The following is an 18,434-nucleotide window of genomic DNA, read 5'->3' as shown; positions in this document are numbered from 1 at the left end:
AAATCGCTGCCAACATAGACCTCTGCCAACTTGTTCTCTTACAGACTGCAATCGCTCCATCAGTTGTCAAACCGAGATCCCTTCCAAAATGCATAACAAAGATGCTCCTTACAAACCGGTACCTCTTCCACAAACGATATCAGCATTTACTGCATCGATATCACCATTTCCACAGAAAAACATATATAGATAGAAATGATAGCAGTGAAATCAAGAATAGACAACATTCATTTCCAGAGTTAAAAAAACTACTAATGCATCCCAGCGTGGCCCATTCCAGGATAAAAAGTTTCATGGTTACGTGACAATGAATCTTTGAGAAGACTATTCTTCCAATGGGGCTTCTAGCACTGGAGTACTAACTCTCCTTAGAGCAAGACGATGACCAACTCTCTTCTTCCTCCAACTGTTCCAACACCACAAGAGACAGATCTCCATCACAGGCACAGAAATGAAGTTGCTCTGATACCAGTTGAGAGAATCGTAGCAGAAAAATAAATGCATTGATTAAATTGGTTTCTGACTCTCCTTAGAGCAAGACGATGACCAACGCTCTTCTTCCTCCAACTGTTCCAACACCACAAGAGACAAATCTCCATCACAGGCACAGAAATGAAGTTGCTCTGATACCAATTGAGAGAATCATAGCAGAAAAATAAATGCATTGATTAAATCGGTTTCAATTAGATGATCTTTTCATTACATTCATTTGGCTTATAAAGCCTTATTTTCCCACACAAAAACTGTCTACGGGAATAACTTCCCTGCTCCTAATTATTACACTAATCTAATTAATGTAATACTCCAACAATTTTCACTCCATCTTAAGCCAACCCTAAGCATCAGGTTGTGGGATATATACATCACTAGCAGCCCTATCTTTTTACAATATTCTAGAAAATTAAATTGACAAAAAAAAGGTATCACAAAAAGCATCTACCTTTTCGTCACTTATTTAGATTTTGATATAGAAAAACTTTGCCATCTCTTCTTTTGCTTTGGGGATTTCATCCACCATAAACATATCCTTGCACATAATGCAGATCATTCATTTGAATTGAGATCTCCTCGAATCTAGCTGAACTCTCATACATTTCACCATGTGTCCTTCCTTACCACAGTGAGTACCCTGCGATTTGGATTTGCTTTTGCCCTTGTCCTTCTGGATAATTGTATCAACATGTTTCATCAACTTTTTTTGTCTCGATCACTTTGTTTTTTATCTACTTTCTGCTCCCTGTATCTCTATTGTTGTTCTTAAATGAAGGTGCATTATTCTTGTTCAGTTCCACATAGTGGGCCTGAGTACCTATCTCATAGAATCTCAAGGCTTAGCCATTAGAACCTGTGTTCATAGCCAATATACTTTAATAAACACATCTTTGTCCACGACATCTCCACCCAACTATACTGCCATCTTCTAGAACTCAATCATACACTCCTATGTATCTATCCTTGATGCTGCTGAAAGTTGTGCCATCAGATAACACTGTTCTTGATAACAAATGTGATAAAACTGCTACCTACTTCTAAAGGAGTTTCTTCACGTCTTCCCACTTAAAAAACCGGAACTACTTTTCTAAATTTAGGCAGCAGGGGGAGGGGTGGAGGGGTTAATACTGGAAGCTTGAAAATGATTTCTACACAATCGGGACAACAATGAAGCAAAAAATATGCCTCCATATGGAAGATCCAACTATTCATTTTTTCTCATTAACTTCAATATCAATCTTGGCTTGATGCATTTCTCTATTCTGATCAAGTCTTTACCAATTTACCTCCTTCCTCATGCTAAAGCATTTCAACATTCTCAACTAATGCTCATATAATGTTTTCTATTGAGACTATCTTCCCTACCATATTGGAGATTCTCGTCACATCTTCCTCTAGTCTAGTGAAATGGAATTAGCTTCTTCATCTCTTGCCACTGTTCTTACAGCCCTAGTCCACTACTTTGCTCCAATCTCAAGTTCAGATGTAACTAGACCCCCTTTGCCACTTGACCATTTAGTGGCATTAACTTTCCACAAGCTTGTTCAACTACCAAAAACTTGCCACTCTAATATATTTGATCCATAATCACAGGATTGATAACCCTGCTGATGCACAGCAATGAATACCTCAATTAGCTCTACTAAAACAACTCTCAGCACTATCACCACCGAGATACCTACAAAACCAAATTCAGCCATGTTTTTTTGTCCATTCTTTCCACCACTCTCAAATTGTCAACACTGCTAACAACAATATGAATCACTCAACATAATGACTGCAACAGAATATTTCCCCCCTGATTGCGTTGCACAAGACCAACATCACACCTAGAAAATAAAAACCTATGGCATGTTTAGCAACTACCCCCAATGTCATTAAATGCATCTTCCTTCTCTACTTGTACCAATACAAAATACCTATATAAAGTCACTGCAAGTGACCTCCAGATTGCTGCACAGGGAGCATGTGCATGTCTGTGATATCAGTTGAAGATGTGTAGCTTCAGAAGGTAGCTTGCATACTGTGATCATTATCTTTGTCTGAATAAGCCATCAAAATGTCTGGTTGATGTTCTTCATTCTATGTGTTTAATATGAAATTAATTATAGTTGGTTGCTATTCTCACCTGATCATCTTGCATATTTGTAACATACCATTTACCTAGGCTGGAAATAGAAAACATTTTCTAAGATTATAACTGGCTTTCATAACAGAAAGACATAAAGGTAGTTATATTCGTTACTTCATTTAGAAAGGAAACCATCAAACGAATTCATTCTACAAGAATAAGTAACCAAAGTAAAGTAACAACCTGTATCTGGTTTAAATGGAAGGAAACTATTATAAATTTCATTACTAACTTCTACCAGTACATTGATAAGACATAATGAAGAAACACATTTATAGATACATCTCAAGGAATAACATTAAATTAAGATAAGGAACGTACAAAGGATCAAGAGTCATACATATATCAAATAACTATCAAGGTGTTGTGCATATGGTGAAGAGGAGAAGCATTGACATGGGCTTAACCTCCCAAGTGCGGACCTTAACTTATCCCCACACAATCTCATACGAGAAAGGCCCTCCCTAACCCGGGGTTAGGCTTGGAGCACCATGGTCCTGCCACCCAAGCATCCTGGTGTTAGAGTGTCGGCTAAGTAGCAAACAAGGCAGTGAATATCCTCCATCAACCTCCCTTCTGTTAGCTAGCACTCTGACCTCTAGTGATCAATTGCAAAAAGCTTGCCATTAACCTACCTTGGCCAAGGATTTAGATGGACATTATGAAAGCCCTATCACCCACCGCTCGAATTGATAACCAGAATATATATTTTGGACAACTATGAGTTGACTCAATGTATGTGTTGTGAGGTTTTCACACCATCGGCCCAAAATTTTGGGGACCCCCTTTTTCAAGCAAGCCTTGGCAATTTTTACGGATTTTTGGAATTTTTCGATTGCCTTAGCAAAATTTGGAGTTGTTCAGAGGTTTTTTGAATTAACAATTTTACACCTTGGACGCCTTCGGGCTAGGAGGGGATTCGATTTATTTTCACCCGGTGCGAAATTTGATTTTCTAAAACATGTAATTTTTGTCCTTAGGCCAAACAATTTTCCACAACAACATTTTTCGATGGTTAAAATAATATCTAGCAGGAAACATTTGCAAATTTTGGACTTCAATGGATTTTTGAAATTTTGATATAATTGAATAAGCTTGAGCATTTTTAAAATGAATTTTAGATTTAGTCATTTTGGAAGATCTTGAAATTTTTTTGGTGAAAAGAAATTTTGGTAGTGAAATTAAATTTGAAGTTTGAATTTCGATTGTCAAGAAAATGATTTATTTTGTTAAAAAAATTGAAATTGTATTGCAAAATTGAAATTGGATTAAAATTGCAAAATATCATTAATTTGGTTGAAAGAGGATTTTAGAAATGTTAAAGGAAATTGGTAATTTGGAATTGAAAATTGATTATGGCTTGCTAGATTCGATTTTAATGATATTCTAATTGCCAAAAGGTTTTTAAATGAAAACCTTGACATCTCCTAGACTCACCTTGTTTCTATTTTGCAATTCCAGATCAAGCTAGCAATTAAATGGGCCAATTTCACTATAAGGTTTAGTTATTTCCACGTTTTATTTAAAACTGCGTCATTTTTGGAGGTCTAACTTAAATTTTGTTTCCCTCTACGCAGGTTGGCCCACTATAGAGATCAACAGGAGGATATAAGAAAGGGCTTCACCCCCTCTTATTTCGTCATTCTTTCCACTCCTCTTTGCTTGGTTGAGTGATTGTCTTCCAAAGGAGCGAATTTGTCCTTGGCAGCAATTTTTGGATATCTAATTTTTTCTCCTTGGCAATGATTTCTTCCTCCTTGGTTGGTCGATTTTTGCCCATGGGCAAATTTGTGAGGAGAGGATCAAATTTTTGCAAGATTGGCAGCGATTTTGGGGTCTGATTTTTCTCCTAGGGCATCGAAATTTTCCTCCAGCTATGGTGATTTTATTTGCTGAAGAAGCAAGGCAATTTGAGGTCTTATCTTTTTGCAATTGTGGGCGAAGTTAGGAGGTCAAAATTCTGATTTCGAGCAGGCTTTTCTGCCCCAGAGCAGTGATTTTCTTTCAAGTTGGGTGATTTTGGCAAGGAGGTCAAAATTTGGTGACAAGGGCCAATTTTTGCAAACAATTCATTTGCTACAGCATCACATTTTGGAGGAGGATTGAAATTTCTGAGATCAGATCTGAATTTGAAGAGGCCCGATTATTGGTAGAAGGTAGATTTAAGGTAAGATTCTCATTCATTTTTACAAGTGAAGATTGGTTTTAAAGGTGGATTTTATTCCTTATTCTTGCTTGGTTTGTTTCCCTTATCGTCTTCTTGCACTATTCATCCACCACTTCATCATTTCCATTGATAAGCTGAAGTTGGGAGATATAAGTGTAGATTTCATGATAGGACACTTGAAGAGGCAAAAATAAACTAGACCACCCTAGAATTGAAGTTGGGAGATATGAGTGTAGTCCATCCTAAGGTAACAAAGAGGCAGAAATAAGTGGTAGTCCCACCCCTAGGATTGAAATTTGGAGATTGATAAGTGTAGAGATAGGATTTGGAAAGGCAAAAATAAGCTAGATTCCATCAATAGAAAGAAGGTTGGAGATTGATAAGTGTAGTCCATATCATTTAAAACAAGGGGGCAGAAATAAATGTTTAGGATGGTGGATGTTAGTGCGAGAAAGAACCTAAAGCGAACGAATACCAAAAAAGACAAAGAAGACATGATATCTAAGACCACCTTCTCAAAAGTGAGGCAAATAAGTGATACCAATATCGGCACGGTGAACATAGTACGGTTGAAGAATAGATTGAACGAAAGACAATCCCCCATGGCGAAAAAGACCTACAAGAGCGGAATTATACATGTGGCGGCTTCCCCCCTACCTTGCCTTGTCCGGAATTAGTAATGGAGTGTGCATCTCAGTTTGATATTATGATCAAGTCCATCATTCTCAATGAAGGGAAGAGAGTGTTGGCTAACATCAACGGACAAGTGGTCGAAGAAGTATTCAATATTCCCTAGCATAAAGGCATGGCAGTGGTAATGATGGATCAAACAACCAAGTTCTTTAAGGATAATCAGGATGCTTACTTCATTCATCTAAGGCAGAATTGGTTACACGAAGCCAAGAAGGGAGTTACTAAGTCATCAAAGCTCACCAAGTCAGATTTCAAATCAGAGTATGGTGACCTTATTGTGCTCCTCAGCCGGATCATGGGTGTGGCTCAAGGTATGCAATTCGAGAATTGGATGTATTATTCTATTGATGAAATTGAAAATGGAAAGAGAAGATTTGATTGGGCTAGGATTACAAGTGAAAATTTAGAGTTGCAACTAAGGACAATACAAATTCAAAAGCAACTCTACATGGGATCCTATCTTTTCTATCTGATTGTGAGACTATATAAAAATCCTGAACTTAAAGCCTTAGGAGTGATTAGCAATGGGCCAGGGCAATGTTTGGCGCATGAGTGTTATCCACAGCTTCATTTGCACAACACCAAAGATTATAAAATGTTTTATGACACGCCTTTGCTATGAGGATGGTAAGGATATTACAAGGGACACCTGCTAGGAGGCTCTCATCAAAAGCAGAAGCAAAAGTTAAGAAGTATAGGAGTTGGTTCATCCAATTTCCAAAATTCACATATATTAGAGTAGCAAGAAGTATACTTTGTCCCAAGGGACTTCCAAGGTACCCACCCAACAAGATAGTTTTGATGGAGTTGGCTAGGCAACTTGAGCATTATGACAAAGTGATGAAACTTAAAGGTGAGACAAAGATTACCTTCTCATTTGGAATAGGCAATGATACTTGCCCCAATCTTGTCACCTTTGCAACTGTGGAGGAGTTAAAATGGTATCATCTAGGATGGTATAGAGCAAGACAGGGATTCAATCCTAATGGTCTTATCAAGGCATCTCACAAAGACACATTCAAACATATTCCTACTATAGAAGATTTTTGGGCCAATGCACAGGATGACTTTCATGTGAGAAAGCTAGCTTTCTCAAGATTGTCAATAGGCGTGATGAGGGCAATCAAAGAGAGAGGCCTTAATATTCCCGATTAATTGGAAGATGATGAAAATGTGCTAAGGGAAGATTATGATAGAGTGGATGGAACAGAATTGGGCCCAATAGAATGGGATGATCATCAAGATCCTTCCTTAAAGGCAGTTACAAGGACAGTTGATCTACACACTGAGTCATGGTACAATGAGAAGTTAAGAAAATTACAAAGTTGGAAGGCACGCCTTACCTATGAGATGATGAAACCGGAGGAAGAAGGTTCAGCAGAGTCAGTCGGATAGAAAGGTGGGGGCAGTAGCTAGCAACAAAGAGTAGTTAAGGGCAAGAAGAGAAATTTGGAGGTTGAGAAAAGTAAAGAACATCAAGAGCCTCCAAGCAAACAAACAGAATGCAGCACCATTAAGGGAGAGCATAATTAAGGCTAGGAGATGAGAGGTTAATACAAGTGGACAAAGAGTCTCGATAGAGGTGAGCTCTGATTCGAAATCAAGTAGTTACAGTGACAGTACCGAATACTCTCCTCTCTCGGAGAACCAACAAGGAGATGGTATGACAGTCACTAGTGAAGAAGAGGATTGGCCAATTGATATTGAGGAAGTAAGCCAGGAACCTGAGGCCGTTAGTGATGCTTTGCTAGTCGAACCGAATCCAAATTTGGGGAGATGCACTGCACCACTATGGTTAAGGCAAATGCTTATGCCAAGAGGTGAGGTGGTGACTATCCGAATAGTTTAAGACATTCAAGGGTTAGTGGAAAAGGAAAATAGTGTGAAATAGAAACAAATTGCAAAAACGGTGGCAAACATAATCAAGAGCGATGATGAGGGTCACCGAAAAGTTCAGATTGCTATACCAAAGGTTAGCAAAACACTGGATGAGATTGTAGCCCAGGAGTATGAGACAATAAAGCATAACTTGGGAAGAATCACGGATGGCATGGAGTGTGAGGATATTTAGGAAGGCATGGTTTCAATTAGAGAAAGGTTGAGGAAGGCAAACGAGAGGATTCTAAAGTTGGAGGCCGAAAACAAGTATAGGAGAGATTGCCAGCCTATCCAACAATTGCATCAAGTAGCCCTTCCACAAGACAGTGTGAGCAACATAGAAGAGATATCGGCTCAACTGCACGAAATCAAAGATTGGATCAGTGATATAATTCAAGATGGGTGAAATTTCTTGCCTTCCTTTATCTCGACATTTAGGTCATTGGTGGTTACTAGGGACAAATTCAGAACATTTGAAGGGGAGTAGAAGGATTTCCTTCCAATCAAGGACTTAGCCATTCCCAGGCTACGAGCATTTATTGGGCTACCGAAGAGATATTTGGAAAGAACCAAGTTGGTGGATGGAGGAGGAATGAGTACATTGGAGTCTTGGTATGTTGCCTTGATCATTAGATTAAGGATACTTGAGGAGATACAGAATAAGATTGCATAGCACAGCCCAAGCGTTGACACTTCCATTTCAACCATGAGGAGCGATGTTCGGGCTGCACTTAATTTTGAAGATATCAAAGAGGAGAATGTCAATGAGACAGAGTTTGGGTCGAGATTGGATGAGTTGGGGAAGGTTGCCATCAAGAAGAAACATTTAGGCACCCTTGCCTCCCTTAGTGCCTTTATCGGATACACGAAAGAATATGAGAAGGATCACAAGAAGATCCTGCAAGCAACGAGCAGCATGATGAATTCAGCTGAGCTCAAGATGAAGCACACGCCTTGCCCTCCCATGAAGGAAGTCAATGACAGGCTAGCCAAGTTCATTGCCCTGGCTAAGAAGATGAAAGAAAAGGGGTAGAATTATATTAGAGGATCATTTAATGTAAGCCCAAGTGGCAAATTCTCCTTTCTTCTTGGGTAGGATAGGTGTCTGATTATGATTGGCTACCATTTTGGTGCCTTCTTATTGGTTGCCACTTTTCCTTTTTTTCATTGGTCCATTGATGATGTGGCGTCTTCTCATTGGCCGATGGGGTGGCAACCCTAATTAGGGTTTCTGGGATTTGACCTGGATCGTTGATGTTGCCTCTTAGTCTCTACCGTTGGTTGTAATTTTGGCCCCTATATAAGGCCATTTGCTCTCATTTGTAAAGGGTTGAAGAAAATTGATGCTTAAGATAATACCAAAATTCCTTCTCTTGTCATTGTTGTGTCTTGCATGGTGATTAAGAACACTTGGTGATATTGCATGGTTTCTACTTCCAATAGTTAGAGTTAAATTCCATTGAAGTTGTTAAAGTAGATTTCATTTCAAAAAAGTTGTTAAGCAAGAGTAAGAATGGGTGGATAGTTATATGGTGCTATTAGAGGATGTTTGATAGGGATCCATAAACTAGGCCACTAGCATCCTAGCGGCTTGTTAGAAAGCCTTGCATGGTAATCTAGTCTTTTTCCCTTGAATCATTGCATCTATGGAGGTAGCGCCACTGGTAAGCTTTCATCAGATTTGATCCCTGTCCATTTGCTAAGCCCTCCTACATCATTAACCAGCAAATCACATTAATATAACTGAGTTAGTATCCACAAGTGCAAGGAACCTTGGAGTTTTCTCATGTTCTTAATGAGTATTTACTTTTCAAGAGAGGGACTGAGTGTTTGGTATTCTATATCAAGCATTTAATTGCTATATGTTATCTAGTGGTACAAAACTGACATCAACAATATGCAATTCTAATTATTCATTTACTCTTGTTACTGACATTCACTTGTTCTTGCAAGAGTCTTTCTCCTCCCCACCCATTCATGCTTGACTCCTTGTGGTCTTGGGTGTATCCTGGGAGATTTTTGTGTATATGAAACATTTCTACTTATCAATCAAAATTACTTCTTCAAATCTGAGCCTTATTTCAATGGCATATGGTCAATACCACTGTACAAGTCAGATCAATGCCCTTGGAGAAATATATCAGAGCTAGCTCCATAAACAATATATACAGTATGTATTTTAGAAATGTATTTGCGAACAGCCACAATGGTGTCAAACAAATCATGGCTGAGCAGGTCTATAAGATTACCAACACCCGATATGCATGGAAATAAATGAGATGAACTAGTTCTTATACTTTTTGATTCAATATACTAAGCTTCCGGTTATGGCAAGTATTACTTCATCCATGATCAAAGATGCATATTAACATTACAAACATTTTATATCATCGTAGACAAACGTTTTGAAACAACCAAAAAAGACAGATATCATATGAAAATAACTTGAGTGTATGGTTGCACGACATGAGAATGGTAATTGCGTTCGGAACCACGACTTGTAATCATGAGCTTCAACACAAGAATGAGTTTTGTATTGATAGTAATGGTGTGGCCTTTCCTACAGCTTGAGGCGTTGTAATGTGTCACAAAATGATATATCACTGAAGGTAATAGAAGCCAGAGAATGAAATACGGTGCTAAATAAAACTCAGAGCTATCAACAATAGAAAAAAAAGAGTCGTTCTTCGGCATAGCGGGGAGCACTAATATAGACCACCTGCACACTCATTCACTTACAAGAAAAGGATGATGGTGCATACACAACCATTGGTCACCAATAACTCCTACACACTTCTAAAATTTAAAAAGGAATAATGCCAATATGAAGGTGGCAAATGCTCATCGATAAAGAGCCAAATTTAAAACATGAAGATTATACTTTCTCAAAATTTATATCAAATATATATTGGCATCATGCTATTGGCATCGCCTACAATTGTACATACACCTATACATGTGTGTGTGTATACACACACATGCGTGTGTAATTTAAATCATGAGATTCTTTTTATCAATATATTAATTTATGCACACACATGTGTATATGTGTGTGTGTGTGTACATTTATCCATGAAGGCACAATTATAGGTGTTAAAATATCATAGTGACAATATATAGTGTTACATTTCGATGATTACTCCATGGTCGCAAAAATAGAAAGAAGGTAACATTTTTTTAATCGTTGGTGGCTCTAAGTTTTATTTAGCAGAGTATTTCACCCTCCATCTGCTAATACCTTCGATAATATATCATTTTGTTACACATCATGACACCTCAAGCCAGAAGAAAAGCCACACCATTACTATCATTACAGAACTCATTCTTGTGTTGAAGCTCATGATTACAAGCCGTGATTCCAAACACAATTACCATTCTCAGTTCATGCAACCATGTACTCAAGTTATTGTCATATAATATTTGTCTTTTCTGGTTGTTTCAAGACGTTTGTCTATGATGATATTGAATGTTTGTAATGTTAATATGCATCCTCAATCATGGATGAGGTAATACTTACCATAACCAGAAGCTTAGTATATTGAATCAGAAAGCATAAGAACTAGTTCATCTCATTTATTTTCATGTATATCGGGTGCTAGTAATCTTACAGACCCACTCAACCATGATCTATTTTACACCATGGTGATTTTTGCAAACACATTTCTAAAATACATACTATATACATTGTTTATGGAGCTAGCTCTAACATATTCTTCCAAAGGCATCAATCTGACTTGTACAATGGTGTTAGACATATGCCGTTGAGATAAGTCTCAGATTTGAAGAAGTAATTCTAAGTGATACGTAGAAATGTTTTATATACACAACAATCTCCCAGGATACACCCAAGACCAGGAGGGTTAAGCATGAATGGGTGGGGAGGAGCACTCTTGCAAGAACAAGAGAATAGCAGTAACAAGAGTAAATGAATAATTAAAACTACATATATCGAGTCAGCTCATGGTTGTCAAGTCAAGCAGTGGGTGATTGGGCTTTCATAATGCCTATCTAAACCCTTGGCCAAGGTAGCTTAGTGGCATGCTTGCGGCAATTGATCACTAGAGGTCGAAGAGCTAACTGACAGAGGGAAGGTTGATAGAGGATATCCACTACCTTGTCTATTGCTTAGCCGACACTCTAACACCAAGATGCTCGGATGGCAAGACCATGGTGTCCCAAGCCTAACCCCAAGGTAGGGAGGACCTTTCTCGTATGAGATTGTGTGGGCATAAGTTAAGGTCCACGGTTGGGAGGTTAAGCCTATGTCAATGCTTCTCCTCTTCACCAAATGTCAAGGCTTGCACAACTCCTGGACAGTTTTTTGATACATGTATGACTCTTGATCCTTTGTACGTTACTTATCTTAATTTAATGTTATTCCTTGAGATGTATATATAAATGTATTTCTTCATGATGTCTTATCAATGTACTAGTCGAAGTTAGTAATGGAAATTATAATAGTTTCCTTTCATTTAAACCAAACAAAGGTTGTTACTTTACTTCTGTTACTTATTCTTGTACAATGAGTTCATTTGATGGTTTCCTTTCTAAATGAAGTAACGAATATAACTACCTTTATGTCTTTCTGTTATGAAAGCCAGTTATAATCTTAGAAAATGTTTTCTATTTCCAGCCTAGGTAAAATAGTTTGTTACAATATTGCAGTGGTTATTTTTTCCTTTCCCATCATTGGCTTTAGGCATTGAATGGTTTGAATTTTTATTTTTTATTCTCAAGCAATGAAGGGTCGGTCAGTAAAAGATGTGGAGGAATCAGCGCCTTTTAGAACAGCAATGTCTTAAATCAACAACACAAGATTAAGTTTTCAACGCTTGTGTTTTGAGTTTTACAGCATGCATCCAATCAAGATTTGGTTGCTTGTATAAGGTATTGTAGTGATATTTGAAAGGATTCTCCTTGTATTTCGCGTCTATTGTGGGTAATGATTCAGTGTCTATCATCCATGATTATTCAGTTTCTATCGGGGATGTTATGAGTGTTGATTATCGTGGGTTCTCATTCTGAGATTAGCTAGTGTTTGTTGTTATTATTACAGTGTGTACCATCTATTGCTATTACAGGAGTATTTTTTGTAAGTATATCTATGGCGGGATTCAATATTATTCATTAGAGGATGCCATGTATTGATGGTTAAGTATCTGCAGACTAAGAGGAGTAATTATTTTGTTGTTCACTTTGTGCGCATTGTAAAATTCTCCTATAATTATTCAATAAAGTGATCTTTTTGGTGTGGCTGGGTTTTCCCCCTCAAGTAGGAGGGTTTTACCTGGATAAACTTTGTGTTCTTTTTCTTACATATTGTTTCAGTTGATTGCTTACATTTCTGACCATAAAGAAACTAACATTATCAACCCAATCTGAACTATAAGCCAATTTTCATATCAGATAAGAGGGAGTTAACATGGATACCAGAAGGATTCAGGAGTTCCAGGTAAACACGTAGACTATTATAGTAGAACAAGAACTGAAAGAGTGTTGGTTAGAGAGCTGTTGTAAGTGATCATAGGAACTCATAATTATTATTTCAATATGGTTGTGAGCCCAAGAGAACTAAGATTGTATAATCCATTGAAGATGGTAGACTCAATTTTGCTAGAGACTTCTCTTGATATTTGGATTCTCCAAGATAAAAATCCTTGTGTTATCAATTGTTGTCTTGCTTCCTCTCATTTTCCTTTCAAACTCAGATTGAAATGTTTACCAAAAGAGTCTAGTTCATATATCATTTAGATCTGTAAGATGAAGACAATTATATTATATGGCCATTGTAATTCAGGAATCAAATTTGTGGTGGTATGGTTATGGCGCAAAGTCACCAGATCTTCAAAGCCATATGCATTTTTGTGCCAACCCTATAGCAGTTTTTGCCATTCACACAAAGAAATACAACACAATTGACCCGAAAGTGCTTCAATGACTTCGTTTTTTCCAGTCAACATTTGCCTTCATGTCAAAAATGTGAAGGACAAGGCAACCAAGAATGTAATTGACTTGGATTACATCAACTATGTCATGTCTTTTTCTCCAACATAAGTTTGTTGATGACTCTAAGCCTAATCAGCACAAATTTTTCCATAGGTTAACAGGGTGGCTGGAGGGGGAAGTTAGTTAAACAAATAAACTAAGTTATCAAATACTAAATTTTGAGTTCTAAAATAAAGGTGAAATATATTTAATTATTAGAAAATCTGTAATAAGTAAATAAATGAAGTGTCGTCAAACCCCAAGGTACAAAAATGCAAGTGACAAAGGACACTCTGTTTATAACTTCAAGGAAATAATTAAGAGAGAAAATTATATCATATTATTTCCTTATAAACATTATTAAAAGAATTATTATTTTCAAAAAAAAACTACTTAATCATTCAAACAAATGTGAGTTCTTTCTTTCTTGAAGACAATATTTCCTTTGGCATCATTGATTTCTCCTCCTAGCCTTTCAGTGTGGTTGAATTTAGGGATCGCCAATATGCTTCAGCACATAAATTCTAGATTTTAAATTTTTTGATTCACTTGGTGTTAGGTTGTCAGCAAGGTTGCATGGGTATGGGTGTACATGGGTACTTTGGGTAAGGGTACAGCTGTCTTTGAAAACAGGGGACTGGGGTATGTGGTATGCCTAATTTATTTTTAATATAGTTTTGATATTTTCTAAAAAATCTAAAATATGAGTTAGGACATTGAGATTTCAAACAAGAAATGTGAAAATATGAGTCATGAGGCATAATATATGTGCTGAATGTTTAAACTTTAGATGCATAACAAAGAAGGCAAACTTTAAATATGAACAAAAAAATCATAAATCATATAACAGCATATTGCAAATTATAAACTTCAAGCTGACCGTCTAACTTGTAGGGACAATAGGACACTTACAAAGGACCGAAAAAAACACTTTACGACTTCCACCCAACTCCACAAATGGCAAGTGTCTTTGGGAGAACGAGACATTGCTAGGGAGAGCAGGTATAAGCAAACCACTAAGCAAGCAAAGAGGGCTCTGGAAAAAAAGGTGGTGTACTTCTATACTATGTTCCGATACATGTACCCACACTCACACCTGAACAAGCAACTTAGATTATATCTTGCTGCTATAGTGTCACTACAGTACTGTTCATCGTATTTTAAAGTTTCTACATAGTTTGTTAGAACTTAGGGGAGTTATTGTGCATCAAAAAGTGTTGGATCTAGATTGTTTTGACTTCTGTAAGATCAGTAAATCCCAATCCTAAGATCCATTATACAGTTTGTTTACGTCATTCCCAGCCACCAATAACAACCCTCGGTGTTGTATCAATCATACAAGGTATTCTTTCAATGATCAGTAGGCTATATCAGTCATAAAGGGTGTTTTTCCAGCATTCTGGAAGGTAATATGAGTCATATAAGGTGCCATACTAGTATTCAGAAGATTTTTCCATTCATATAAGGTGTTGTTCCAGCATTCAGAAAGCTTACATCAATCATATAAGTGTTTGTATCCATCATCAGAAGACTATATCAATCATAAAAAATGTTTTCCAAACATTATGGAAGGTTACATCAGTCATATAAGATGCATATCAGTGTTGTCATTGTTTTTCTCATCGTGCAATGAAATAAGTTCAATGTTGTTACTGTTGTCATATTGATTTTTAAGTTAGATCTTAGTGTGAATAAAAGTTAAATTTTGAGGCTCTTAACTTTTTTGTGATGTTTTTTAACTTGTTAATTGCATCAGCATTTGTATTACAAGTTTTAGTTACTATTCCAGTGGTCTGTTTTCTAGAGAAATCAGAAAACTACACAAATTATAAATGGGAGACATTACAAAGCAAGGTTGTTGATGAGTTGAAGAGAAAATTTAATCAATTATGATTTATGTAACTGTTGCATCCAGATGTAGTTTGAAGCAAATTGAAGCAAATCAATGACCATTTACAATTTACATTAATCAATCATGATTTATGTAACTGTTGCTCCAAAATGGAAGTTTGCAATTAGGTTATTTCTCAAAGGCAACAACACAGCTTAGCTCGGACCTTATAGGAGTGAATTTGCAACATCAATGCTCTGGAGTTTGCATTTAGAGAAATGGCCAGAAAAAATTTTGAGACACTGTTGACCAAATAAATGGTCAACACTACACAATTAAATCCCGATAGCAATATCATAATTTGACTTGCTGTGGAAAGATATCTCTTACTTATCAATTGATGAGCTTAAGGAGCTTTCAAATGAATGGTTCATAAGGCACAACACTTGGTGAAGGTTTTGTAAATGGGTTGCATGCAGAGTGGGTTTAACCATAGAGGAAACTCTGTAGTAAGCGCTCAAGGTGGAGTAGTACTGGGATGGGTGACCTCCTGGAAAGTCCCGGTGCTTCACCTCTGTGAGCATCACCTGGATCCAATAAGTGCTAAGTGTTCCATTTATTGTCATGAGAGATGGACTCATGCGAGTCAATACTCATGAAACATGAGTCAATGAGTTTGACTCAAAAACTACACAGTTAAATTCTGGTAGCAATATCACAAATAAATGGTGTTAACTCACAAATTTCCAGTTGGCTGTCAGTTGTTTCTTCAAAAACTTATAGGTCACGTGGACTGATTTCAATTAGATAACATTTTGTGCAAATTCCATAATTAATGTGAGTCCATTATGCTTCTCTTGGCTTCCCTCTCAGAGCACAATGCACTCTGACGTGGGAACTTCTTGTCCTCAAGCCTAGCCATGGCAAAGGTATTGACTCCAAATTTTCCCAAAAAGTTTCAAAAGTTGGTCTGCAATGAAGATCAAGCTTCAATTTCAACTTCCAAATCAGAGCTTTAAAATCATATATATTTTACTGCTGCATTTTGCGGGTTACTATAAAGACATGGCAGGCTAAAGAACTCTGTGATCCCGCACTTGACAACGGCGTTGCAAGCTCAACTTAATAATATATGCAAAGATGATAAATATGAAAAACGTACACATTAGCATCTATTGTCTAACAACCCAATGCACATGACAGGATTTTTCAAGAGAAAATAGCCTCAGAAATAAGGCCCACAGACAAAGGCGACAGTCAAATTAAAAGCCTGTCGAACACAAGGGGCTAATGAAACCCAAAAGCCAATCTCTTAGAAATCGATAGCCATCAAAAGAACACAGGCTCGCCCCTTGGACTCCAAAAAGGAATAACTTGGACCTAAAACCAAAGTGCTTGTAGGCTTGGAGCTATGCAAGAGGTTTATCTCTGGCTAGACGTTTATTGCAGCCCACAAAGTGTGTGTAAACTTTAACGGGTAGAGAAAGTCAAAAAAGCAATACATTTAAGTAATGGGAAAACTTGCCTGAAACCGACGCCATCATCCAATTTAAAGAGTGGAGAAAGCTGAGTAAGGGAAAGGGAAAACTTGCCTGATATTGACACCGCCATCCAATTTGAATTCGGTTACGTTGCTTTCGACCCAGTTGACAGCAGCCTTAAAACTGGTGGCCATTACCTGAAGCTGATCGTTGGGAATGCCCACCATGACCTCAATCCCTGTGTTGGCCAGGGCCTTGACTGCATGCTTCTCTGCATCGAACAGCTTCACCTTCGTTATTCCATTGTCCTTCAGCAGCCCCACCACTATGTCTGGCGGCAACGGGTGTGTCGCCCGCGTCCCCCAATTCATTCCTAATCCCTTTGCAGGTCTCCATTTCCACCCACCGCTCAAACACAACCACATAACAACCCACACCCACCGCTCCATCTTCCTATTCCAGGCCAGAGATTCGAACCCGAGACCTCGAGTGACTTCACCCACACTACACAATCCGGCAAAGTGCCTGCTACTCAACTGATCGATGTCGCTCTGCCCCTTGCTCTTGCTGGACTATTATATCGCCGCGAGGAAAAAAGACGGAGTTTTTTTCTGTGAGCTGGATTTGAGTACATAGATTAGGAGCAGCAGAAGCTAAGAATAAAGGTATAATACGGCGGATTTCTGAATGCCCATAGAGCAAGACTAAAGATGTGAATGTCGAAGGCATCAGGAAAAGAGTGATTCAACTGCAGATTCGATCAAGAAAAGCAAAAAGAATGGATTTTGAGGCATTTGCTGAGGAAAGCCATATGCCCATCTGCTTTTTTCACTTCAAAATCCTTTCACTGGCCTGCTCAGTCCTCTTACCCCCATCTCTATGCACCTCGATTCCTGCTCGGTTTGCCGTCCACCAACCTTAAACGGCGCTGTTAACTACTGTTGCCCTTCATTTTTAAATTAATTTAGCCATATTTTAGAATTTTTTGGGTGCAATCCTTGCCTTGTTTATGTGGGATTGGAACTTATTCTGATTCGTCCACTATCCACTTTTCATGTTTTCTTATTCTTGCTCTGGTTTTAAGAGTCTCTAGAGGAAGTAGTGCAATTGAGCTGTAAAATATCCTTATTTACTATAATTGAATGTTTAAGCCTTTATCTAGAACTCTTTTTGTTGGTATGTGTAGATATTTATTTTTATTATTTATTATTTTATGTAATTTGTTAATATTTGGAAGAAAAAAATTTGAATAAAGCTCCACAAGATGTACGTGGGATGAATCATTTATATCATATTATTAATTTAAAAAACTAAAATTATAATCACCTGACGTGGGGGAGTTTTTGTTAAAACCATCGAAAGAAATGTGAAGCCATAAACCCTTCTTCATTTCATGGAGTATAGCTGAAGAGAGAGTGATGGAAAGTACCAGTTAGACGGTGACATTTCACTCCTTAGAACAGATGGCTAAAAAGCTGGTTAATTTTCCTTGACGTTGTGAATCCAGTTTTCATATTTAAGCTTTTCATTCTCTTGTCTTTACTGTGGACTTGCTTGCCGTTTCAGGAATATGGTGGAGTGGGCATGAGGGCCCACTGGAGCTCATAGAACGAAGAAAACACAATTTATTTATTTGAGGCTCCAGACATCAGGTGTACAAATCACATGCAGCTGTTGGTTTGAAAAGTGTACTTGACTGTCTGAGAGGAAAATAAGTTCCCGTTAAGTTTGTTAGAGGCTAAAATACATGCTTACAAATTAATTTAAATAGCTTGT

General features: G+C 37.6%; 1 protein-coding gene across 1 annotated transcript in view; it reads right to left on the bottom strand.

Annotated features, from left to right (window-relative positions):
- Window positions 1–17,255, bottom strand: part of LOC149572877 (glucan endo-1,3-beta-glucosidase 8-like) — a 41,552-nt gene extending 24,297 nt beyond the window's left edge. Inside the window, exon 1 of the mRNA XM_089813952.1 lies at window positions 16,770–17,255. Within this exon, the coding sequence (XP_089670078.1) occupies window positions 16,770–17,107 (338 nt within the window). The 5' untranslated portion in view covers window positions 17,108–17,255. The remainder of the gene's footprint in view (window positions 1–16,769) is intronic.
- Window positions 17,256–18,434: the final 1,179 nt, after the last annotated feature.

Source organism: Cupressus sempervirens, chromosome 2, assembly GCF_028749045.1.
Source record: "Cupressus sempervirens isolate cs-2001-9-10 chromosome 2, ASM2874904v1, whole genome shotgun sequence".
NCBI classification, from domain to species: Eukaryota; Viridiplantae; Streptophyta; class Pinopsida; order Cupressales; family Cupressaceae; genus Cupressus; species Cupressus sempervirens.
The sequence above is the reverse complement of the archived record's forward strand: the minus strand, read 5'-3'. Positions and strand labels throughout refer to the sequence as shown.